We start from the raw sequence: 26298 nt of genomic DNA, 5'->3' as shown, positions 1-26298 counted from the left end.
CCCCGCGCCTGCGCTTCCTGCCCCTCCTCGTCCGGGATGCTGCTGCCGCTGCTGCGGAGTAGCTGCTTCCCTTCCTCCTCTCCCGGCGGCGGCAGCGGCGGCGGCAGCGGCGGCGGCTTGGACGCGGGCGCAGGGGACCGGCCGGAGGCACAGCTGCAGCGCGGAATCCGCGGGCTGCCGGGGCCGCTAGAGCGGGCGGACGTCGAGCCCGGGGCCGACCCCCGGCGCGCGGCGGAGGCCGAGGGGGCGCCGGGGCCCGGGGCGCGCGGCCCGGGAGCGGGCGGCGGCGGGCGGCGGGCCGAGCGGGAGCCGTATGCGTGCATGGATCCGGCCGCCGCGCTGCAGAGGCGGGCCGGGGGCGGCGGCGGCCTGGGCGCGGGCTCCCCGGCGCTGTCGGGCGGCCAGGCTCGCCGGAGGAAGCAGCCCCCCAGGCCGGCCGACTTCAAGCTGCAGGTCATCATCATCGGCTCCCGTGGCGTGGGCAAGACCAGCCTGATGGAGCGCTTCACCGACGACACCTTCTGCGAAGCCTGCAAGTCCACCGTGGGTAAGGGCGCCGGGGCTGGGCCAGACCCCAGCTGGGCCCCTCCGCCGCAGACTCTGCCCTCCCGCGGTCCCCAGGGCTAGTGCCCTGCGCCCTGCCGGCCTCATTTCTCTTCGCGTCCGTGAGCCTTTCCCTCTCCAGCTGGGTGGCCTTGCATTCGGAGGATGGGCTTCTCGGTGAAATCTAGGGGGAGGGGCGGTCCCAGTGGAAGCCCCTCCATCCTGTTCCCAAAGCCAGGCCGAGATTTTCGTGTAGTCTCCACGCACACTTGCCCTTGGGGCCTCGAGGCCCTCCATCCTCGCCCGGCACAGACCCCTCACGCCCCTCCCACGTCCCTGATCCGAGCTGGTTATTGAACCAGCGTCCCCTCTCGCACCCCCCAAGAGCCGGTCATGAGACCAGGGTGATGCATTGGTCCTGTTCCGCTCTCAGGGACTGTGAGAATCTCTCCACGGAAACTCCTGCCCCTTACATTACTCACCCGAGAAAAAAGGTAGTGCGATGTGGGAAGCAGGCAGGCAGTGCAGAAGCTGTGCCCCTGGCCAGATAGCCAAAGTGGGTCATCTATAGCCAATTCTGGTGCCTTAGCAGTGCCTTGTGAGAACCAGGGCTTATTTTCTAATTTTGAACTCCCATTTTCTGATGCGCTGAAATAATGAAGCTTGAAATTCCCTGTGGAGGATCTGGGGAGAATATTAAGACTAAAACTACACTAAATTTCTTGTAGTAACTGTGAATGCGGGACAGAGGGACTTCAGCTGTACTTATTCATGACCTCGCATAACCCTAGGTCTTGAAGAAATGGGGAGGAGTGTGCCAGGGTCCTCCCGGTGGGTGAAGTACAACGGTGATGTAAATACAGTAACTCTCCAGGTCAGAAAGTATTTTGTCCTCGGGATCTAAAATCGAAACTGCAGGGGAGTTTTTTTTTTTTTTTTTTTTTTTAAACGAAGTTGGATTTACAGGAGTTGGCATTGAGGTTGGTCAGGTTGGTGTGGGTAGAAGTTGTTCCTGTGGCAAACCCCTTAAAGCTGTCAAAGCTAGGGAACCCCATAGATGAGGTAATTCTTCAAAGTAAAGGGCAGTCATCTTCAGTGATAGGCAATACAGGATTTCCCCAAGGAGGTCCAGAGGTCCAAGAAACATTGACAGGTGTTAAAATGTGAAATACAGAATTAAAAGTATCTTCCCACATACTTATACACGTATTTAGCTTTGTAACTAGTGGTAGCCACCACGGTAGAATTTGGGGATGAATTGATTTTTTAAATGTCCTATAACAAGACATTACTACATTTTCAGTGTCTTATTGGACAATTAACCCCCCAAATTTCATGTTGTCTTTTTTGTTCTGCCTTTGAGAAGTGTTTCCCTTACTGCTTTTTTGGAATAGATTATTTGAGAAATATTTGTGCTCTCTGTACCGTTTGTTTTTAAAATGACGCCCTTGGGACCATGATATTAAAATTCAGTAACATAACTATACCCGTTTTAAATATCCAGTCTTGGATCATGTAGAAGAATTGAACAATCGAATGAGGTTTCACATTGTTATTTTAGTATCTGATGTCAATAGAGTTAAAAGCAATTCAGAAGTATCAGTGTTTTATGGCTGCACACTTCAAAATATATAAAAATGAGGGATGATAGGGTTGTACCGTGTGATAAAGAGAAATCACAGGCATTATAGGTGGTGAGACGACGGCTTGCGTGGGTGGAGGGGGTGTTTAGGAAATGGACAAAGGTGTACTTTAGAGTGGGAAAGAGAAGGGGTGAAGAAGGGTTTTCTAAGCAGGGGCCACAGTGGAACATCACCCCCACTCCCACAGGTTGAGAGATCAGTTGTGCAGAACTGCCCCCTTCTTCACAGCCAGTCACAAGTGCAGGTTTTCACTTGTGTTTCTGACTGACCAGCTGTGGATCAGAGACTCCCACAACCACCTTCTTAGGTTTGATTAATTTGCTAGAGCAGCTCACAGAACTCAGAGAAACTTTCTGTGTGCTAGATTACCAGTGAGTCATAAAAGTACGTGATTCAGAAAGGGACCCGGTGTTTATGTGGTCTCGGAGCATGACACTCTCCCCAAATATCCACGTGTTCACCAGCCCCAAGCTGGAACCTGCGCTTTTGGGTTTTATGGAGACTTCATTATGTAGGCATGGTTAAATCAGTGGCCAGTGGTGATTGGGCTCAGTCTCCAGCCCCTTTTCCCTCCTTGGGGTGGGGGACAAAAATTCCAGCCTTCTAATCACTTAGTTCTTCTGTTGACCAGCCCCCATCTTTTGGTGAGGAGCATTCTAAAAGTCACCTCTGGGAGCGTTCTAGAAGTCACCTCATTAACATACCAAAAGATACTTTTATAATTTTCTCCTTAGAAAATCCCAAGGGTTCTAGGAGCTCTGTGACTGGAATGGGGACAAAGACCAAATATATATTTCTTAGTATAAATCATCATCTCACAGACACATTCTGGAAAAGACTCATTAGTGGACCCTGGGAATAATGCTTGAAGATTCCAGACCTTGACTGCCATGCTAAAGAGCATGGGCCTTATCCCATAGCAACTAGAGCTGGAAAGGCCTCTGAATACAGCATTGGCATGGAGACAGTGAAACTAATTTGGCAGGATTACATAGGATATTTATTGGGGAATGATGAAGAAACAGGAGGCAAGGAAACCAGGCAGTTTGGTTCTGTGTCCCCTTAACAAACAAATATACACACTTCACATGTCTCCCACGCTGCCACCACCACAGGGTTCCTTGTGCAGTTGGGTTTTTGTTTCTTCCAAACATAGCCTATAGTACTTGACTCGATAAGTTTTTAATAATTGTGGGAAGTTCACAGAAAGTTGATAACCTGTGGTCTGATCCAGAGTATGAAGACAGCTGAAGAATGCTAACTAGCTGCCCCCTCCCCCTGCAATCCCTGCCTGTGTTTTTTTTTTTTCCTTCCAGCTATCAGATCATTTACTGAGCTCCTACTGGGTGTGAGGTACTGTGCTACCCAGTGGTAAGCAGGACACCGTCTCTGTCCAGAAGTGGCTCAGAGCCTGTGGGGAGCAAGATGCCCCTGTTAGTAAGAGCAGTGGTGGAAATGTGTATGAAATACTCAAGGAGCACAGTGGAAGCCCCTCCAGTGGGGGAACCTAAGAAGAGGGCTGTGTCTGGGAGGCTTCCTCCTAATCGGAATGCTTCATTCTGCAAGTTGCCTTAGAAAAATGGTATTTTGGGGTTCCTGGATGGCTCAGTCCATTAAGCATCTGGCTTGGGAATTTGGTTCAGGTCATGATCTCATAGTTAGTGGGGTCGAGCCCCACATCGGGTTCTGCACTGACACAAAGGAAGGAGCCTGCTTGGGATTCTCTCTCTGCCCCCTCCTCCACTAGTGCGCTGTCTCTCTCTCTCTCTCTCACTCTCACTTTCTCTCTCTGTCTCTTTCTCTCCCAAAGTAAATAAATAAACTTAAAACAGAAACACACACAAAGAAAAGTGATGTTTAAATGTCGTGTTGGGTGTGGTGTGGAAGGCCTACGTCTGAGCGGTGAGCTCATAGCTAATTGTGCTTCTGAGGCCAGTTTTCCGAGTTTCAGTAGTAGCATTGGATCCACGTAGAGAAAGAGCCTCTTCCACCGAGGACTTTCCCTTACCCTGTCTGGGCTTGCAGATGTGTGCTCCTCATGACTCCGTACCCCACAGCATGGCAGGGAAGAGTCTCTGAGCATGCGCCAGCCCAGGTGGGTCACTAAAGTGAAGGACTCACGTAATTCAGAACCTACAGGAGTGGCTCCATGCGTGCCTTTTTACAGAGAATCAGGTTCACTTGAACTTTTTATAAAAGATTGTAGTGGAGGGGTGCCTGTGTGGCTCAGTTGGTTGAGCATCCAACTCTTGCTTTCAGCTCATGTCATGATGCTGAAGTCGTGGGATCAAACCTTGTGTCGGGGTGTGAGCTCAAGGTTCTCTCTCTCCCTCTGCCCGTCTCCTCTCCTCTCTCTCTCTCTCTCTCTCTAAAGAAAAAAATTTTAAAGAAATAAATAAGATTGTAGCTGAAATCCCAAGGGATTTCATAAAATTATAAATGAGCAAATGTTGATTTTTTTGTTCTGGTTTGAAAAACACAAAGTTCACCAGGGTATAAAAAGCTAGAAAGACTATTTACTAATTGACTTATTTAATGCAAATTGTCTAGGATGGAGTATTATTTTCAAGTGGGATTTTGTACTCATGGAATTGAATTAATCTGATATAACTAGCATAATTTGACAGGTCCTTTCAAAAGTGCAGTAGAGTTTTTTTGACGTTTAAGGAAATAGAAACAAGTTAGTTCTGCTATAGAAATTTATAACTATCTGACATATAGGAAACAAATCAATTAAATTTTATATATCTCAGCACTTGTTTTATTTCTGTATAACTGTTGGAAACTGTTAACTTTGAATTGAAATGATTTCACCCACCTTCACCCCCACACCGGCAACAGTGGATTCTAGAGAAAACACTGGCATATGAATGAGGAACCTGGGCTTTTGAGTTAGGCTGTCAGTAACTAGCTTGTGACTTTGGATAAGTAATTTAGTTGTCTGTGCTTATAAAATGTAACATTCTATTATTAGTAGCTACTATTTGTTCAGCACTTACTATGTGCCAGCAAAAGGGACACTGTCTAATCCTCACAGCAATCCTGAAATGTATCCCCATTTTACAGATAAGGAGGCAAAGGCCCAGAGAGGTAAGCAACTTACCCACATGTCACAGCTGGTCAGCAAGTGATCAGGGCCAGGGTTGCTACTACAAGTGAGTTCTTTCTAACCGTTCCTTAGCTTATTTGGAAATTTAAAGTTACTTTGCTTTGTGAAAATTCTGTGACTCCAAATCAAACACCATGAAGTCCTTCACAACTTAATCGAGGCCCCCTACAGGCCTGTGAAGATAGTGCTGTCATTGATCTGTGGTATCAATGAAATTGACTTTTCTGAAACTATGCCACTATCATCACTTGTCACTTGCCTTCTGGATTTTAACATATGCTCTAAGAATTGTATTTCTTACCTACATATTCGATCATTCGAGCATCCTCAGCCTTTTGCATATCTATTAAAATGTTCCAACATTTTATACGTATATATATGTATAAAATATATTCATATATATTCAAATACATTCATACATCTGAATATATGAATATAGGAGGAGAAGTAGGAGTAAGGCAGTCTCGAACAGAATTCTGATTTTCCTGGGCAGTAAAATTTCCCCTAGAGTGCTGGAAGCCAACCTAGGATTGCCAGTTCTTTTACTTTGCCAGGTAAAGACATTTTTTTAAATTGCTGTCAGCAGCTTTTCAGTAGAAAAGAAAGAAAGCAAGAAAGCAAGAAAAGAAAAAAGAAAAGACGGAAAAACAGACTATCAGGATTAAAAAGTTCTTTGAATTTAGTTCCGAGAACCTCACCACTCTTCATTTTTCTCATTGCGCATCAACACATCAGACTTCACAGGCTGGCCCCTGAGAGTGACTGGTCATAGATGATGGCGCTTTACTGAAGCCTGTTTTCCCTCAGTTACTGGCCATGGTCCCTGTGTTCTCTTTGCCAGACTCCTCCCTTTTGTCCAGAGTTAAGATGAAGGTGCACTGAGGATGCTTGTTCCATGGGCAGGGAAGCTTAGTGGTACAGGTAGGTGGCTGCGTTTTATCAGGAAACAGGTGGGCATAAGTCCCCTGCAGAAGCGGCTCTTGTGGGTCTGGCCTTGAATGTTAGGGGACATGATGGAGGAAATGCAGCCCACAGGGGTCTGGTCGGCTTTACCTGGAAGCAGTGGAACGGCTGCTTCCATTGCTTGGAAGCTGCTTGTACTTCATTCTGGAAACAGGTCAGACATTTTTGCTGGAAATCCCAGAATGAGCATCTAATACTGGATTAAAATTCCAAATGGTGTATTTTATTTTGCTCTTGTGTGCTCATATGCAGTCTTCCATGCCATGGCTGATCTGCCTAATTGCTTCACTTAGAAGAGAATTAGGAGAGTTGTCCAGAATTCCCACCCCAAGAGCCCAACACCGAGCCTCTCCAGTGCTGTCTCACTCCTCTGCCAAAATGATGTAACACGATGACTCAGGGAGATGTCAGTGTGAGAGGAACAGATGCGAATGGTTAACATTTCGTTTTTATACCAGCAGATGCTATGCATTGTCATTAGCTTGATTTATTTAATGAACTCAGTGCAAACGGAGAGGCTTGTGCAGAGCACGTACGTCCCTTTTTGTGGAATAGTTAGCTTTCAAAGAAAATATGGAAATTTAGTTGTTGTCTGGTTGTTCAGGTTGAATAAAAATCTATTTAGAGACCTGGCTTAAGTGCGTTCAGCCTTTCTTTCACTGTTCTGCACTGAAGAAGAAAGGTTTTATTATGCATGATAGAGATCCAGATTCTTAGAGATTGCCTCTCTCCCTCCAGCCGCGTGGAATCTGCCAGGAGCAATCTGTTAGCAGATCTTAGAACTGGCTTCAGAAGGCAGAGTAGGTTCCTTTGAGAACTGCTAAGTCCAAATTATTCTCCAGCCTTGGGTGCCAGATACATTGTTCTAATGAAGCATTTGTTGGAATTTATAAAGAAAATGTAGCTTCGTATAGCCTAGTCACTCAGTAGGTGTTATCCAGGAGGCTGTTTGTTTTTCTGTAAGACACCATTCTGCTAGCTATTCTAAAGGCACAAAGCTAACACCTCCTTACCTGGCTTGTCCTTTTTCAGAAGGGCAGGTGAGTCATGGAAAGAGCCACAATGAAACCTCAGAGAAGAGGTAAAGTGCTATATGCTGTTGTACTTCAACAGAGGAAGAAATTGATTATGCTCCTTTTGTCCTTTTATCGCACGTCTTTGACATTTGGAAAACCAAACTACGGACCTCAGATAGTGCCCTTAATTGAATGTGATTATGTTTGTCAAAAACCCCTTATCCTTTAAAACCAGAAAACACACCGGCTGAATAGAACACTCGATCCCATTGAAAACCTTTTCCCCTCCAAATCTGACAGCCTCCAATGTTTGGTTTGTGGTGCTTATGTAATGCCTTCTTCGTTTTAAAACCAAACAGATTCTATTTCCACCTCAAGCGGGCTTCTGGCGGAAGTAGCTGATGAATCAAATTCTCCTGGTTTGCCCACCTTAATTTAGGATCCAGGACCCTCTAAGCGGAGACCCGGTGATGGAACAGGCCTCTGTAAACCAGGAGCTCTGTCATTCACGTGCTTCCTCTCCCTCTTGAGGCGTGCCGCACCCAGAGCCCCCCTCCTGGCTGACTGCTAACCCATCACACCTACAATCAAATTTTCGCTTTTAATTTTCACTTCTAAAGGAAAGCACTCCACCTTCTCCATGGCCACTCCTCCTTCTAGACAATGTTCTCTGCCTCCCACCCCAATGGTGTGATTTCAAAGGTGGATACAGGGTCCCGGATGTGAGTCCTGCCTCTACCACAAGCTGTCTGTGTGTCTTTAGTGAGCTACTGAATCTCCGTCTCCGCACTCATGAAAAGAAATAAGAAGGACTTACATGCTTTTCTCGTCTCACGTGCGGGAATAAATGGAGATGAAATATCTTAGGTACCTGGCTTGGAAGGGACAATTATAAATGTCAGTTATGTTCCCATCTCCTCCTAATCTATACCATAGATGCAAAAAAAAAGTGTCTCATAGATGAAACAGTCCCAAGAAAGAATCTTTATCCTTTAGAGATACATACCGAAAAGTATACAGGTGAATATGAAAATCAAAATGTAAACACATGACCTGGCTAAAGGGCAAAATGCATCTGACAGTGCCTGCATTTTTATGGACCCAATCTGAATAGTAGTCAAGTTAATGTTTTTTTGCATGTGAAGAAAATACTACTGATCCACTTTTTATCATCTAAGGTTTTGGTTATTTTTTGTTTGTTTGTTTGTTTGTTTGTTTTCAGATTCTCCTCCCCTCCCTCAGTATTCTCTTCCTGTCGTGACTCAAGGCACGTTGTCCCCACCTTTTGAGAGAGGGGAATGTGTGTCTGTAACCAGGGAGCACAGGAAGGCTCCCTGGTGCAGGAACTGCATGTCCAAGGCCACCAGCAGACCTCACTTCGTTTTTAAAAATATTTCCTCAGCAATGCAGAACTTTTTTACCATGAAAGATAGCTTTATATCTTGCAGCCTTTCCCTCCTTTGCTTATCAGATGAGGCTGCCCCGGTGAGGTAAGAGTGTAGCCTGGAGCCACCCGCAGGGTTCAAATCGGTGCTCTAATACTCATCTGCTCAGTGGCCCTGGGCAGCTCCTAGCCCCTCTGACTTCAGTGTTTTCATCTGTAGAATGGGGACAATAATATCTGCCTCATAAAACTGGCAAGTGCAAACACTGCAGTGAATTAATGGACATAAAGCCCTTAGAATAGTACCTGAGGCGTAGGAAGCAGCATAGAAGGGTTCTTCATCTTTTTATTACGAAGGGAACAGACCCTTTCTGTGAAGTGCTTTCCTAAATGTATATACTTCGTGAAAATGCAGCCGCCTGCCGGTTCTGACGGCCTCTGTGGGGCACACGCTCTGTTCCCTCCTGCCTCTCCTTTGAAGCGATCGCCTCGGACTCCTCCCTGCCTCGTGGAGTTCGTGGTGCAGGTGTCCAGTCAAGTGCCATCTCTTCATGCTGCGTGTGTCAGGGATGGCGAGATGCAGTGTGGTCTTTCTTTGCGGGAGGAAGAAGCAGATCTTACTCCTAGGATGGATGCTTGATGTCCTCAGGCCTGATAAGCATTTTTTTCATGTCCTACCATCACTTTCCTGTGTTCCTAACAGTACCTACTGCTGAGCCGATCAGAGTGTTTTATAGTCATAACACTCAGTCTCTATGTTCTTGAATCCTTTTCTATATGTGGTGCTTTCCTGTGGGGACTTAGGTTGTACTCTTCCCTGGCCGGTGGTGTTTAGGCAGAAGACTGGCCCCACATGCATTCAAGTGACTTGTTTTCCAGCGTTAAATGTACCTCCCTCTGTGTGACTTTGACTCCTTTCTTAATTTACTTTCTCACTCAGCGCCATGAAAACACTGGAAATCCTCCCCCTTAGTAGAAAGACCATGTCCCAAATTGGATGACCCTGTATACAATCTATGTCCTTGGAAGAAACGCCACTGTATGAACTTAAGATAGTTATTATGAAGTGTCCGTAACATGACAGCCACCGTTTGAACTGAGACTTATTCCAAAGTCTGTGAAATCTTTCAACGTCCTAAAAGTGTTAGGTAAAGAAAAATCAGATCTTTGAGGAGGGGGAGGGAAGCAGGGCAGAGAAGAAAAAGAGCAGTCCATTCGGCTGTAATCACAGGTGTGGACCACGGTGTTATTTTTGCTTTTATTTATTTAGCTTTTTTTCTGGAAAGGAATGTGAAGAAAGAATCTTCTGTTTATTTTTGCCATTTTCACTTTTGTAACCTCTTGTGGCCCAGCAGGAAGAAATACGGTCACGTTTTAGAAGTGTTTTACCTTAAGGGGATCTTAGAAGTCGCATCAGCAGTACCTATGCCAGTCCTTTATGCTATTTGCTAAGATTTATGGGAAGCAAATGCAGAGAAGACCCAAGTGTAAAGTTAGGCTTTGTTCTTTAAACATCTCCATCAGTGTGGTTCTGGGTCATTCACAGAACATTTCACGCCTTTCCTTTTGTTTTCATGCATCTGACTCTTAGCATAACAAGGGTAATGTTACAAATTTGAATCTAAGGGCTGCCACTCGGCTAGCTAGCATGGGATATGACCTTAACAGCCAAATACCTTATCCTGTCTCCACTCTGGTGTCTCCTTCTGTAAAAGGAGGACACTAGTGCTCACTTCACTGGGCTGCTGTAGGATCCCATGTCAGCACAGAGCGTTTGACAGACGTCCACTATCATTGTTATTAAAGGAAAACAAGACTCAAGGGGCGCCTGGGTGGCTCAGCCGGTTGAGCATACGACTTCAGCTCAGGTCATGATCCCGTGGCTCGTGAGTTCAAGCCCCGCATGGGGATCTGTGCAGATAGCTCAGAGCCTGGAACCTGCTTCAGATTCGGTTCCTCTCTTTCTCTCCCTCCCCTACTTGCGTGCGCGCGCTCTCTCTCTCTCTCTCTCTCAAAAATAAACGTTAAAAAAAATGAAAAAAGAAAACAAGATCAAGGAGACGTGGTGACTCAAATAGAGCCATCTGTGCCCATTGTTATAGGAATTATAGCCTCTATAACCTGTGTTCTTTATGATTAAAAAACTAAAAAAAATTTTTTTTAATGTTTATTTATTTTTGAGAGCGAGAGAGACAGAGCATGAGCAGGGGCAGGGCAGAGAGAGAGAGGGAGACCCAGAATCCGAAGCAGGCTCCCAGCACTGGGCTGTCAGCACAGAGCCCGACACAGGACTTGAACCCATGAACTTCGAGATCATGACCTGAGCCAAACTCGGATGCTTCACCAACTGAGCCACCCAGGCACCCCTGATTAAAATATTTTTTGAAAGACTCTCATAGCATTAGCAAGCTTCAAGAAAAGTAAGCTGCTTTTGCTAGAGTAATTCACTTAGTGGACCACTTCCTGTCTAAGTGACTGAATCCAGTATTACCATAATAATCCCCTGGGGTGGGTGTATGGAGGGAGAAGTTATAAGCATGTTAAGACTGCCCCGGGGCGCCTGGGTGGCTCAGTCGGTTGAGCGTCTGACTTCGCTCAGGTCATGATCTCGGGGTTTGTGAGTTCGAGCCCCGTGTTGGGCTCTGTGCTCACAACTCGGAGCCTGGAGCCTGCTTCCAATTCTCTGTCTCCTTCTCTCTCTGCGCCTTCCCCACTCATGCTCTGTCTCTGTCTCTCAAAAATGAATAAATGTTAAAAAAAATTTTTTTTTAAAAAAAGACTGCCCGTCTTTTAAGGATTTACCGTCAACAATAAGAATTGTAGGAGAAATGAAATACTCTGATTCTGGAATGACCTATGGGTACTGGGCACCAGACACTCGGAACATCTGCCTCTCCTTTCTTCTGAAGTGTTTTGTGTGAGTTTTATTGTTTTGTTTTTGCTAAACAGTCATAAATTTCCTTAATTTTTCCCAAAAATAGTCAGCATTTCTTCTTACGTATCTAGTATTTGATGGAGAAGAGAGGGTGGCTTTCATTCATCAGATTTACCCAGTTGCTGTTGTGTGCCAGGCAGTGTCCTAGGCTGTAGGGAGTCAGGCATGACTGTGCCCTCAGGGAGACACCAAACAGCAAAGAAGGAATGTTGTGATAAGGGCCAGGAGAAAGTTCAGGTCCAAGAACACCGTACACAGATGGGACTGTGGGGCAGGCAGCCGGGTTCAGATTGGGAATCAACTGGGCTGTCAGAGGTTTCTGGGCAGACAAGGAGGTTCTCTAAGAAGAGAGAACAGCAGAGAAAGGCACTTCTTTGCCAGCTGCATGGGGTGTCGATTTAGGCCAGTATGACTAAGCCCTTTGAGAGCAGAGACTGTCCCCATCAACCAATGGTAGGGCTGATTGCTTCCCCTGGTAGTCAAGTTACCTGTAGGAAACTGGGTTTTCAGCAAGGGCTGGAAATGGGCGTGCCATTCTTTTTGTCCCTTACCTGTTCATAAACCTCGGTCCCTGGAGCTCCTTCTCAAGGCCAGCTCTGTGCTGACTTTTCCTAAAATGAATCACTGAATATCTGAGGCTACGGATGACCTAATATCTTCTATTAAGGATCATTATAATTTCTGTGGCATGCAAATTTTTAAGATAGACAACCTTAAGAGATTTTTGACTTGATGTAATGTTCTTAGAAATGGTTGTATACTCTGATACAAGTATGTGTTTCCAAGCCATAAGTTAGAGTAAGTTTCCAGTTGTTACAAGCTACTGAATGGCTGTTAAATGTGGTAAAGGATATTGCATTTAAGAGAGAGGGGTATTTTAATGGGATTTTAGATTTAGACTATTTTTCCGTTGTTAGTGAAGTTGTCATTAAGCAACTCACTAGAACTAGATAGTCTTTTTTTTGTGTGTTTTGTTTTTTACATTATTTTTATTTTTGAGAGACAGAGCATGAGCAAGGGAGGGGCAGAGAGTGAGGGAGACAGAATCCGAAGCAGGCTCCAGGCTCCGAGCTGTCAGCACAGAGCCTGACGCAGGGCTGGCACCCACTAACCATGAGATCATGAGCTGAACTGAAGTTGGATGCTCAACCAGCCAATCCACCCATGTGCCCGAAACTAGATAGATGTCTTCTTGGCTCAACAGACTCTTAATCCTGTTCGCTGTGGGTTCATCTTTGTTTTGTTGTCCTATTAAAATTAGTAACCTGTTTATAATCACGTGATGATAACATTACCACTTATTTCCTGATTTTGAACACTAACAGCCTTAGCTTTTACTCTTATTCATTAGACTTGGTGGTTACAAAAGAGTCCTGGTGTAGGATTGTGAAAGTTGTATAAATCGTTCAAGTAGGTAGAAAGTGTCTGACATGTTCGGGTTCAGAATAATCCTTAAGCAAAAACAGCCTAATCAAAACAAAAATTATTGACTCTGGCTGTTTCAAGGGATTCTTTTAGTTGATGTGAAGCAGAGCTCACAAAAGAAGTTTCATCTGCCAATTCTTTTTAATAAAGTAGCAGCCACTATGACACGTTTTACAAAAGTTACAGTCCCCTTAGCTGAAACTTACAAAAAAAACAACAACAAAACCTCAAACTGGAAACAAGTAAAGTAGAATACTAGTCATGACAAAAATATGAATTTGATTTGTAGTTTGCCATCACAGAGCAACGTGGGGAGGCCCTAACTTTAGCTAATATCAGGAGGACCAGTGTTTTGTCTTTAAGCTGTGCCTGTTTAAAATCAGAATTTATTAGCAAATATCTCCAGGCTGTTTTTTGTGCCTTGTAGGGTATCACTTTAAGTTACATTCTTCCCTGTGGTTGCGTCATTCAGGAACTCCGAAGATATTGGTAATGCACAAACATGCTTTCTGTTTCTAGGCTGGTTTAGAGTGTCATTTGACTTTGAAGAGCAAATCGGTTCCAGAACTGAAAGTGAAATTGAATTAACCAGCTTTTTCTCAGTGACATTTGAAATTATGTCTGGTATAAGAGATTAAGAATTGAAATGCAGAGTATTTCTCTAGCTTTGTTCTCTTGTGACTGTTTATATTCCTGCAACTTCTCTTTGTTGTACAGACCAAGGGCTGGTGCCCCGCCCCCCTCCCCAGGTTGTAAACATGTCTTTCACTGGTGTCTGCAGTGTGTTGCTAATTATAAAACGCAGTCACATGTCTTTCACTTCACCTTGAGAACATCATCTGACTTTGCAGTGTTGCATCAAATCCCTGAGCTGGAGAGCCTGGAGTAGGGTCCTTACCCCCATGCTGTCCTGTAGCACTCACTGGAGGACATGGGCCCCTGCCCATTAGAGGCCTGACAGCACTGTGATGCCGGATCCTGAGACAGGCAGGAAGTGGTTCCCGTAGGGAGTAATTCTGACTCTCCAATTTAGTGAGCGTCCCTTTGATTTGTTTTTTCAGTTACAAAAAGTGTGTAAAAAAAATATTGTTTGGAAATGTACAAGTTTTCTATAACTGAGACCTGTATAAGGTTACATATACAAATGAAAATTTGGTTTAAAAAAATCAGCTGAAGCTTTAAGGGCTGAATTAGGAAAGGATAGTGAGTGATACATGACGGTTTGCTCAGAATTAAAATGAATCAAAATTACAATTGAGAATGTTAACCTTTGTGAGTAAGTTTTTTAAAAATAATTCCTGTTCCATGCTGTTCACAATGTGATAAAGAAGTAATGTTTACATATTAACTGACTTCTTTGTGAATGCTACAGAGTTCAGTGCAGTGAATTCTAAATCCAGACTAAGGCTATTCGAAATCAAGATTAAGTTTCCAGCACTTCCTGTGAGAATTCTCCCCAATATATCATTCTTTAAAGCCATTCAGTTGTTAACGTAATTGCTAATTTCTAAATGGCTTTTATGCTAAACTGTGGTAGCAATAAATCATATTACGATCAGCAAATGCTATGTAGGTACTTCGTTGTAAAACACAAGTTGACTTTGTACACTTGTATGTGGAAATATAGACTGAGCATCATAGACATTGGTGGACTTCTGCTTTTCCTTTTGGGATTTAGTAACACCAGGTCTTTTGTCTTACTGATAGTGATACAAAATATACGATTCTTTTTTATGGCAAACTGCATTTTCTTTCTTTTCTTTTCTTTTCTTTTCTTTTCTTTTCTTTTCTTTTCTTTTCTTTTTTCTTTCTTTATATTTACAGGTGTTGACTTTAAAATCAAAACCGTAGAGCTAAGAGGAAAGAAAATCAGATTACAGATCTGGTAAGTGGGGATGTGCACCCAGTAACACCATGTGTGTTCACAGTCTGTTCGCCTGTCTAATACAATTAACTGTTCAAGCTGGCTTGCCTCTCCTACTTTTCCTCTCCTTTGCTCATCTTTAAATAAAATGAACAATGAGGAAATTTAGAAATGTCTGCCCATTTCATATTTCATTTGCACATGGGGAGCGGTGAAAGAACACTGTTAACTTTAATGATTGGAGCCTCGATGCCTCTTTTCAAAGCATTTGACATAATAGCAAAACTGTCATCGCTCAGATGATTGCTCAAATGCGCGTTTTCACATTTTTCCAGTTACTATTTGATCGCCCTTAAGGAAAGTCCAGCACGCCCCTAACCGGGTGCGCGCAGTTTCAAGGCAGATCCCCCGTAGACGGCTGGGGGGCTGCCCAGGGCAGGCAGAGCGTGAGCACCGCCGTGCGACACGCATGCTCCCGCTGGACGCGTGGCTGGCGGCACGTGACGTAAGCCCCACGGGTGCCAGCTGGGTGTGAATCCGCGGCCACTTTCTGGAGAGAAGCCCCTTTGTCGCGGCACCACGCCTGGGCGACCGAGCCAGCCGTGTCGCAGCTGTGCGGCGCCAGGAGCTGTCCGGCCCCCCCCCCCTTCCCCCGGGAGACCGACCTGCGGGGTGCAGCGCGGATCTGGTGGCGGTTTAAACGTGGCACCGCTGAGGGGTTCGAGACCGCTCTCTTGTGTTTAACATCACAGCTGCTGTGTACTCAGCCTACTAACTCCTCTGCAGGTCCGCTCAGCTCTGAGTGTTTGTCCACCATGTGTGTGTTTGCTTTTCATCCGCGTTACTTGCTGCCTCATCTGTGGCATCATCGGTCACCTAATGCTTGAGTGTTAGTGCCATGCCTTCATCCTTCACCCGTGCCCTGGGTGGGGCCCGGCTGCAGCCGAGCGCACTGCCGCCTCCTGGAGGCGTCCCAGGTAATGTCTTCGTTTGGTCTCCTGCGACTCTCCCCCACTTGAAGGCCGGTTTGGGTTTGGGGGTTATTGTCTTGATTTCGAAACATGAATAGTCTTGTCTAAATACTTGATGACAAAAAACGTGGATATATTTTATTAGCCCTTGATTGGAAAGTCCGCAAACTTTGTACGTTGCTGCCCATTTTTTGAACTCTGGAGCTAACAGAGGATCTTTCACATGTGCTGTTGTTTCTGATTGTAAGCTCTGTAAGGTAAAGACCTTTTTTTTTTTTTGTTTTTTTGGTTTTTTTTTTTTTTGCAATCCCTATTTTTTTAATACAAAATTTATTGTCAAATTGGTTTCCATACAGCACCCAGTGCTCATCCCAACAGGTGCCCTCCTCAATGCCCATCACCTACCCTCCTCTCCCTCCCACCCCCCATCAACCTCAGTTTATTTTCAGTTTTTAAGAGTCTCTTATGGTTTGGCTCTCTCCCTCTCTAACTTTTTTTCCTTCCCCTCCCCCATGGTCTTCTGTTAAGTTTCTCAAGGTAAAAGACTGTTATTAAAAGGATCATCCAGGGGGCGCCTGGGTGGCTAAGTCTGTTAAGCTCCGAATCTTAACTTCAGTTCAGGTCTTGATCTCAGGGTGGTGAGTTCAAGCCGGTGCTGGGCATGAAGCCTAGTTTAAAAAAAACAAAAAAATCATCCAGAGTATGTTTACCTCTGTACCTAGCACGTGTGGGGGAGATACTTTTTGAAGGATACTTTATCCTGAATAAAGGCTTATGTGGCTAATATTAGAATGTCTGAAGCTTGCTTACTGAATGACAGCAGTGTCTAAGGGATGACCTCAGGGCCTATCTAAAAAGACATACCTTAATTACTGTATTAATATTTCAGTTTTCATCTCAGGCAGTAGTAATCTGACCTGTGAAAAGTATGTCCAGATGTCCTGTGCCTCCCTGGAACTCAGCCCACTAAGACTCTGTGCTTGCTGACATTGGGTACTTCTGGAATTTCACCACGGCGCCTTTGAATCTGATCTGAGAGGGCTTCACCTAACTCGCCCCACCCTGCGGGGAAAAGCGAGAGGGTGCAGTTTGGGAAATGTACAGGACACCCAGGAACCACGTTTCTTTTGGATGTGACCACGTTTCCCAGAGCCACTCCTCTGCTTCTCCTTGACTCTTTCGAAGATTATTAACTGAGGGAGGAAAATGAGGTTCAGTGAGTGTATTTAAAGGTTGATTACAGGTTTCACACAGGGAATATCCCAATGAGTCCGTGAGGAAGGAAGGACTTCTCTTTTCCCAAAGGGGTTTTCAACAGTGAATAACGTATCCACAAAATGCCTACCACTTGTTAATCACACAACACTCAAAGTAAGATTGTTGTCTTCTGAAGCTTTTTACATAAAGGATTAAACATTTTCTTCGTTGTTAGGCAGTAGATAGAAAGGAAGTATTTGGAGTCATGGTTCACGATTTAAAGTAATAACACGAGTTACTGCAGAGTTAGAAGCGGTGCTTGTACTCTTGCTGTCATGTCTGCTTTGTCGCGGGCATGCTGTCACCACTTTACCGTCACAGTTGCGGGCCCAGGAGGAGCCAGTGTAGTTGGAGAGGGCTCTTCAAAGAGCCTCAGTAGCCTGTGCTCTGCTAATAATAGCTGTGCTCTGATTTTCTAGAATGTCAGTCCATGGACATTCCCAGTCGATTTAGAGGGGAAATCTAAATCCCCTCATAGAGGTCTGATTGGAAGAAGTGCATTTTTTCGTGACGATTTCCATCTGAGAAAATATTAACCGTAGGTTCCTAAAAGTGTAAGTTACCAAAATCTACGGACGGCATCGTCACACTTTCATGCCACGTTTTTATGTCATGGCCACATTTTTCAGTTCCTTGATTATCCGTGGTCAGAAAAAGGACCATTTTCTCATCTCTGCATCTAAAATGTTTCTTCATGTGTGTGTAAAAGACCTTTATGTAAGTGTAGCTAAAATAAAATGTGTCGACTAGAATATAGGTTCATGAATTTACATTCGAATGCCGAATGCCATCCTGAAGATCATACACAGGGACTTAGAGTTCTTGTGTCGAAATGGACTTTGGAACTATGACGTTTGTCTCCTACCTTTAGGCAAGCAGAATTAAAATGAATCATCCCTGTCTATCTTGCCAGCATTCTTATGTCAACATCAGGCTCGTTTTTCATCCTCTGCTTGGAAGAGATGGGACATTTCATGCACATTGCAGGACCTTGCCCTGCAAATTCCTAATTACATCTTTAAGTGGATATATTAAATACAACAAGTAAGAATCTTTGAATTTTCAAAGCACAGTTGTATTACGAAACTGGGGAAACAGAATTGCAGGAATCTTTCAGTTTGCACCAAAAGCAGAGAGGGAAATGATCACCTCATATTCCCGCTGCAGCAGGTGACAATTTTCCCTGCAATAATACACTGTAAATGTCGAGAAATCAGCTCTTTATCATTGTAATGAAAACTCGGGTTTATGGGGATAAAGAGGGGAAATAGTAGGATTCTGCATCTTCACAGAAAGATAAAAGCACGATCAGTGCATTGGTGTCTTATTAGCATGTGCGGTTTTGAGAAGCAGGAGCTTGTGTGGGATTATTTTGGTACTGGTACAGAGTGGGTATGTAATAAATTCTTGTTGAACTGCATTGGCATTTCATTTCCCTATTCTGTGACCATATGTGGTACAGATAATTTAGCAGGGGAAATAAGCAAAGGAGCTTGAGAGGAAAAGAAAACAAATTTGTACAAGCCACATATTTTGGAAATTCGGAACAGTCTGTCAAAGGAAGGTGCTTTTCTACCTCAAGCATTCAGAGCCAGGCAAAAGATGGAATTTAAGGAATGACATTAAATGGGAGTGGTGAACTGATGAATGTTTCCTCATTGGGGTTTTTGTAAATGAACTTACTGGTTCGTTTACTTGTGTTGGAATGATTGCCTCAGATTTTGCATTTTGAGGTCTGCCCTCTTTTTTGTGTCTGACTTAAAGCCAGCAGAGACTGCTAATTTCTTAATGTTTTGAACATTGCTCACTGTGCTCAGGCAACAGGTGTTTTTAACTATGAAAAATGCCCTTTAGGGGCGGCCAAGTGGCTCTGTTGGTTAAGCGTCCAACTCTTAGTTTTATCTCAGGTCATGATCTCACCATTGTGAGATGGAGCCCCATGTTGGGCCCACACTGGGCTTGGAGCCTGCTTAGGATTCTTGCTTCCCCTCCCTCTCCTTCCCTCCCTCTTCCTCCCTCTCCCCCACATGTGTGCATCTTCTCTCTCTCCCTCGCTCCTTCCCTCCCTCTGTCTCTCTCTCTCTCTCTCTCTCAAAAGGTGAAAAACAAAAATGCCCTTTACTCTTCCTATTCTTCAACTGTTAGTTTTTTTATTAAAACCTCTAGAAACTTCTGTACAACATTGTGCCTGTAGATAACAATACTATATTTTATACCCAAAACTCTTTAAAAAAAAGAGGGTAGATTTCATGCCAAGTCTTCTTACCACCTTAAATAAAAGTAATTTTTTGTTGTCTGTTATCTCTAATTTCACTGGTTTTGAGCCCCCACTGTCTAGACTCTAATTCATTGAATGTCCATAGAAATTAATGTCAGCTGAGTTACACTCAATAGCCAGATTAAAGTTGCTTAGAGTAAAGGCTTATTAAACTACATAATTCCCAAAATGTTCCTTGAAGGTCTTAAATCTAATTGCTAAATTTGTGGTGTAGCTATATTGTTTTAACAATTCTACTTTTCAAAGTAGAAAAAATGTGTTTTTTAAAACACAAAAAGGCCTAATTTGATCAAGTCATAACTGTGATAGACCGGGAAAACCATGCCGTGAAAGACTGAACTCTTTGTTGGTTCATAAGTATTAATTATACCCCTATATACGTAGGATTCCAGAAAGAATTGTATTCGTTGATTCCTCATGTAAATGAAATGGTATCTGAACCCATTCCTTCTCACTTCCCTTCAAGGTGCAGTGCCTATTAGTGTGGTCTTCAGGGTTTCTTAGGAATCTTGAAGAATTCAGTCCCCATCTATCCTATTCAATTTTCCAGTTTTGTTTGGCATTTCTCGGTCAAAAAATAAAGTTTATTTTGCCTTGAAGTGGCGTCAGCGTCGACACTTTAAATCGGTAACCTTTTGTTCAGCATAGGCTTACTGATGGCCCGCTGTGGACCAGGCATTCTGCCGGACCCTGCTGGACAGAAACAGACCAGCCTTGGCCCTCTTGGGCCTTCCAGTCAGAAGCAGCAGGGGATTCTTATATCCTCTGGAACAAAGCAAACGGCTTTGCTTCATGCGAAAATGAATTTGCCAACAAGCTCTTTTGTTTATTTGGCATGATAACGCCATCGCTAATGGGAACTAATTTGGTGGTAAAGCCAGTCTGAACAAAGCCATAAATTACAACCCCGTTGCCAAAGAGTATTTTAGGGATACAGCCCCACAAAGCGCACCTGAAGGGAAGTAGTCTTTGATCAGTTGCATTTGGGAAAATCTGCACGTTCTCACCACCTCTCAAAGTCACGTGGGGGCCTTGAATGGCCCTGCAGTGAAGAGCCTTGTTTGTTCGCTGCATTGCCCCCGTCTTAGTACACCATGACCCACCTGTCTCACGTGACCCCCAGGAGTATGCTGTGAGTTCAGGTTCTTTGGGAAAAGCTAAATTATGGATTGTCTTTAAAGACATTCGTCTCCCCATCAGAAGCCCTGCTGTGTCGGGCTCATTCATAAATACATGATGGTTTTTAGCAGTTTCTTGGCTTATTAGATGGAGAAAATATGTCTCAGCCAGCTGCTATACGCTATTAGTAAGCTTACATCATCCTTTATGTTGAAATGATCGACTTCAGCCTGGAGAATAAATACAACTTTTAGCTTTAGTAGCAGGCAATAATGAGCTTTATTGTATTACAAACCTATTTGATGTCTCCTCCCTTCCCCTTTGACCCCTTGTTCTGTTTTAGAAGGATTAAGAAAATACCCTGAGTTTATGATATTTTTCACTAGTGATGGACTCTCGGTCACCTTCTCTACAAAATCAGATACAACCATTGATGCCGGTTAGAAGAGTTTGCAGGGGCACCTGGTTGGCTCAGTTGGTAAAGCACGCAACTCTTGATCTTAGGGTTGTGAGTTCGAGCCCCACACAGGGCACAGAGATCACTTTTAAAAAGCAAGAGGGTTTGAAGAGGATGTAGCTCTTCTGTCATTTTACACATTGTTTTTCTTATTTTTAAAACCTCGGTTTGAGAGAAGTTGGGACTTATGTTTTTGTCTGAATGTAACTAACTCAGAAAAACTTCCTCTCCTCACCACTAATAATGATGCATGTGCATGGATGGGACTAGAATCAGCCTGCAGAGGGGTGGGGAAGAGCCTCCCTTTTGCTTTGGAAGGTGGAGTTGCTCCCTCTGGTTATTGTTTGGGAGCTGATTTTTGCTGTTTCTTAGGGACACAGCAGGGCAGGAGAGATTCAACAGCATTACCTCAGCTTACTACAGAAGTGCCAAGGGGATCATACTAGTATATGATATCACTAAGAAGGAGACTTTTGACGATTTGCCAAAATGGATGAAGATGATTGATAAGGTAGGTGTTTTGTTTTCCTCTGAGAACCTAGGTGAATCCCGTAGACTGAAAGGCAATGACCTCAAGCCTCAGGGCCCCATTAGGTACTCAGTTTGTGAATCTGCTGGGGTCTTGAGATCTAATGCTCTCCCCTCTTTCATACTTGACTCTTCCTGCGTACCTCTTTATGAGTAAGTGCTGTTGTTTCTTGAGTATTTCCCACGCTCACTCCGCACCAGCCTCGTCAGGTGGGCACTGTTCCCCTACCCATACATCACTGTCTGATAAGGAGATGGAGACCCTGGAGTAACTAGGCCAACGTCGCACCATTCGGGTGCCTTTGCTGCAAACCTGTCTCAAGTAATTGTGTAGAATATGCAAAATTAAATGAGTTGTTCAAGAGACTTTAGTCTTTTTTGAAGAGAGGTCCTACCGTACCTATATTTTTTGAAAACTTAGAACTGTAGCTTAACTTTTTTTTTTCCTGATTGTGGGATTAATGATACCTGTCACAATAGAAAATTCGGGAAATCAAACATGAAAGTAAATTTAAAAATGTATAGTTTGGGGGCGCCTGGGTGGCTCAGTCAGTTGAGCATCTGGCTCTTGATTTCGGCTCAGGCCGTGATCCCAGGTCATGAGCCCCACGTTGGGCTCCACACTGAGCATGGAGCCTGCTTAAGGTTCTCTCTCCCCCTCTGCTCCTCTCCCCTGCTTACTCCCTCTCTCTTAAAAAAAAAAAAAAAAAAAAAAAAAGTTTCACCATTCTGAAAAACCAAATTGAATCCATATTCCATGTAGTTTTACAGCCTGCTTATTTCCCTGAATATTCTGTCAGGCCAGCCTTCCTGTCCTATTAATGTTCTTCTGAAGCATGGGTAGTTTTGTTTTGTTTTTTTAATGGCTGCATTCTTTTTATGTACCTTGACTTATTTCATTCCCCATCTGTTTTGTCGGATTCTCTTCAGTTGATGACCATCTTAAGCATAGAGCTGTGCCTGTTTTGTGAGCCATTTCCTTAGAAGAGATTCTTAGAAATCACTGGTCAAAGGCTCAGAAGGTTGTGGTTCCTAATGCCTGTTACCCCATCGCTTTCTAAAGCCCTGAGCCCTGTGAGGACGTCTTAGACCCCACCTGAACCAGTCCTGCCTAGGACAGGGTAGCTGCTCAGAGATTTGGGGAGGGGATGAACAGGTAATGGTGGCAACAGAGCAGGTTGGCTTACGTTTCCTATCAGTGTATGACCGCCCATCGTTGAAATGGAGCTTCTTTTAAAATTCCACAGTATGCCTCAGAGGATGCAGAACTTCTCCTAGTTGGAAATAAGCTGGACTGTGAAACTGACCGAGAAATCACCAGGCAGCAGGGAGAGAAGGTGAGAGATGTGGGGAGCAGAAGGGACGTCACTGTCCACGCTGCATTTAGCAGTGGATAGACTTTTTGTCTTTAAATAATTTCTTTAAATTATGAGACAACACAGTCACATTCTTCTCAGTTGTTTGGATTGGAAGGAGCAGGAGGCTTTAGAAAGCATTTCGAAGTGGGGAGAGGATTGTCCGCATCAGTATACACTGCATTATTGTCTGTTCTGACATTTGCTACAGAGAAACGTTTCCTAAGCCGTAAAATTGCTTTCATGATTTACTCTCATGTATTATATAACCTTCCTTACGGAATCGGTGATACTCACATTTTGAATGTCAGATGCATTGCAGTTTTAGAAACTTGGGCAAGTAATTCGACTTGAAGGTCCCAGCATCACGTGATCACGTCATCACGTCAGGGATTTTGTTTCGTGTTGTTAACTTATCATGTAGGGGTTTGGGGCACAGTGAACTCTGAGCTTAAATGGGGCTTCACAAACCTTCTGGCCCGCCCCTCCCTGAAAGAGGGAACCCAAAAAGCTGGGATTCCCCCAGTCCCAGGCCACCTGGTCACACACGAGACCACACTGCACCCCACACAGGAAAAAATGAATCTGTATTCTTAGTTCGCACAGCAGATAACTGGGATGCGGTTCTGTGAAGCAAGTGCCAAGGACAACTTCAACGTGGACGAAATATTTCTGAAGCTGGTTGATGACATTCTGAAAAAGGTAAAATATCCGGAAAATATTTCATCTGAAATTCTTTGTTCCCTCTGTGATGTTTTAGAGAGGGCAGTTAGGGTAGTTATTTGGAGGCTGAAGAACCAGGTGAGGTGGTTAACTGGGCTGGAGGCATCCAGCTGTGGTGACAGCCGTGTCCTGCCCAGGGCCTCTCCGTGTCCAGTGTGGTGCCCAGGTTGGCTGAACCCTAAACGTGGTTTGGTGAAGTGACTGGAGCAGGTGTGACGGTGTGCCATGTTTATGTGACATTTGCTTTCCTTTTTTTCCCATTTTCCCACAAGAATTAGATAAAGACAGTGGGGACCTCCTGGAGCTTGTGGGTGTCTCGGGGAGGAGAAAGCCCTGGGCCCTGCCTCCCCCTCAGTGCTATGCTCCCCAGCATAATGATTCCATTAATCAGCCTTCCGTGATGCTCAGTTGCAGAAAAATTGCTAGCTAGCTTCATTGAACACCAATTTCTTCAAGCATTTGTAGGCTTACGTTCAAAGATTTGTTTAGTATTAAGTGTATATGCTATTACTACATACAATCTGCTAGTTCAAGCATAATTCAGAAGCTTCTAATAAAATGATTGTTTAGGGGCGCCTAGGTGGCTCGGTTGAGCGTCCGACTTTGGCTCAGGTCACGATCTTGCCGTTGACGATTTGGGCTCCGCGTCGGGCTCTGTGCTGACAGCTCGGAGCCTGGAGCCTACTTCGGATTCTGTGTGTGTGTGTCTCTCTCTCTCTGCCCATCCCCCGCTCATGCTCTGTCTCTCTCCGTCTCAAAAATAAATATAACCATTTTAATTAATTAAATAAATAAAATCATTGTTTATATAATTGCCAAGAGAAGTTATTTCTTTAGTGAAAGAAACCATAGTCAAATGCAGAACCATTTTTTTTTTCTGTATTAATGCATTAAGTTTCCATTATTACTAGGTTCTGGGAAAATATGTTTATGAGATCCATCTGGTTTCTTTTACCATAGGGTATGATGTAAGCTGGGGAGTGTTAGTGCCGTGACACGAAGTATCCTGAACCTGGTTTTCACTTTTTGCCTTTATATTTGAACATCTAATTAAACTTTGATGATTGGAGATCTTTATATAAAGATACTTTGTTCTGGGGCACCTGGATGGCTCGGTCGGTTGAGCATCTGCTTCTTGATTTTGGCTCAGGTCATGATCTCACAGTTCCGGAGATCGAGCCCCACATCAGGCTCTGCCCATTCCCAGCTCATTTGTACGTGCGCGCTCTCTCTCTCACTCTCTCTCTCTCTCTCTCTCAAAATACATAAATAAACTTCAAAAAAATACAAATAAAAATACTTTGTTTTCTTATATAATTTGCAGAGCACTTACATACACACTGCATGGTTAAATACATTTGTCTTTTTTCTTTATCCTTAAGATGCCTCTGGATATTTTAAGGAACGAGTTGTCCAATAGTATCCTCTCATTACAACCAGAACCCGAGATTCCACCAGAACTGCCTCCACCTCGACCACACGTTCGATGCTGTTGATTTGCTACTTTGGAGACAAAGTGGAAGTGATTCCTGGAAAGGGGAAAATGTTCTCTTCTGCACTACAATCATCTTGACAATTTCCTTTCGCACTTTGTAATCCAAGTCAGAGCTACACACTAACTTGTAAATATGCAAATATGCAATCCTGGGTAAGTTTTGGTTATCGATTCCACATTTCCCTCCAAATTATTACATTTCATCCATTATCCCAGCCTCTAGTGTACATATACTGGGAAGCATAGTACTTCTAATATGAAGAATGGGAGAAATGAAAGGTATAATGTTTCTTGAAATAAATAATATAATTGTCCTCGTTAATTATATTAGGAGGACAGAAGATATTCTGATAAGAAGAAAGAAAGTGGTGCTTCGCTTACTGTTTTAAAGAAAATTTGTAAAACTAAAGACTTTTTGGGAAAAAAAAAAAAGCTATCATAAGTGCTTTTTCTTTATGCACAAGATTTCCCCCCAGCCGTAGCATCTCTGAAGTATGGGAGTATTTCTGCCGCAGGCAAAGTTGCGTTCCTAGCCGTCATCGAGGGTTATTTATTGATGTTATGTCACGGTAGAGTGTCGCTGGTTAGAGGGTAGGGGTCGACTTGGTCCTGCAGCTGCAGAATCCCTCTCATGGTATCCTAACGGACATACCCTGTGCTTTTAAGAACTACAAAGATTCAATAAAGAAAGAAGTGTTTTTGAAACTATAGAAGAAGATTTTAAAACAACGCTGCTGTCCTAAACAAATCCTGTTTAAAGGAATTTTAAAGAGATACATTTTACTATATCAAAGAACATACATGTATTTACCTGAACATTCTATACCTTTGTAATGGTAAAACTTCTCCCCTTTATGGTGAAGCTTATTCCCATTAAGCCTAGACTGTGTTTCTTTTTTCTTTTTTCCTTTTTTTTTTTTTTTTTTTTTTTTTTTTTGGTCTGATAATGGATTTGTGAACTCTACCTTTGGTATATCTTTTATTAAACTGCACTGTTTTGTTTAGTCAAGGTAAATAAGTAATTATGTATTTGAATAACTTGGCGTGTCTTGAGTGTTGTGATATGAAAAGCATTGTGGTCTTTCTACACTAATGAAGTGCAAATAAAATTTTGTATTTATGAATGAGAGGTGAGTTGCCACATTTATTGGTGTAATTACAAATTGTGCATCTGACAGTGTTTTTAAAAAACTCCACATCTTAATCTTTTGAGGGTTTTAGATGAGAAAAATA

At 43.7% G+C, this 26298-nt stretch overlaps 1 protein-coding gene across 1 annotated transcript; it reads left to right on the top strand.

Annotated features, from left to right (window-relative positions):
• The first annotated feature begins 13 nt into the window (after positions 1–13).
• Positions 14–26192, top strand: RAB12 (RAB12, member RAS oncogene family). The gene is made up of 6 exons (XM_045456916.1): positions 14–547; positions 14843–14903; positions 21337–21475; positions 22740–22829; positions 23445–23549; positions 24953–26192. Exons 1-6 carry the CDS (start codon positions 37–39, stop codon positions 25064–25066), a joined length of 1020 nt encoding a protein of 339 aa, XP_045312872.1. The 5' UTR covers positions 14–36; the 3' UTR covers positions 25067–26192.
• The last annotated feature ends 106 nt before the right edge of the window (positions 26193–26298 follow it).

The sequence above is a fragment of the Leopardus geoffroyi genome, chromosome D3 (genome assembly GCF_018350155.1).
Source record: "Leopardus geoffroyi isolate Oge1 chromosome D3, O.geoffroyi_Oge1_pat1.0, whole genome shotgun sequence".
Taxonomy (NCBI): Eukaryota; Metazoa; Chordata; class Mammalia; order Carnivora; family Felidae; genus Leopardus; species Leopardus geoffroyi.
Note: the sequence above shows the minus strand (reverse complement) of the source record. Positions and strands in the feature narration are given on the sequence as shown.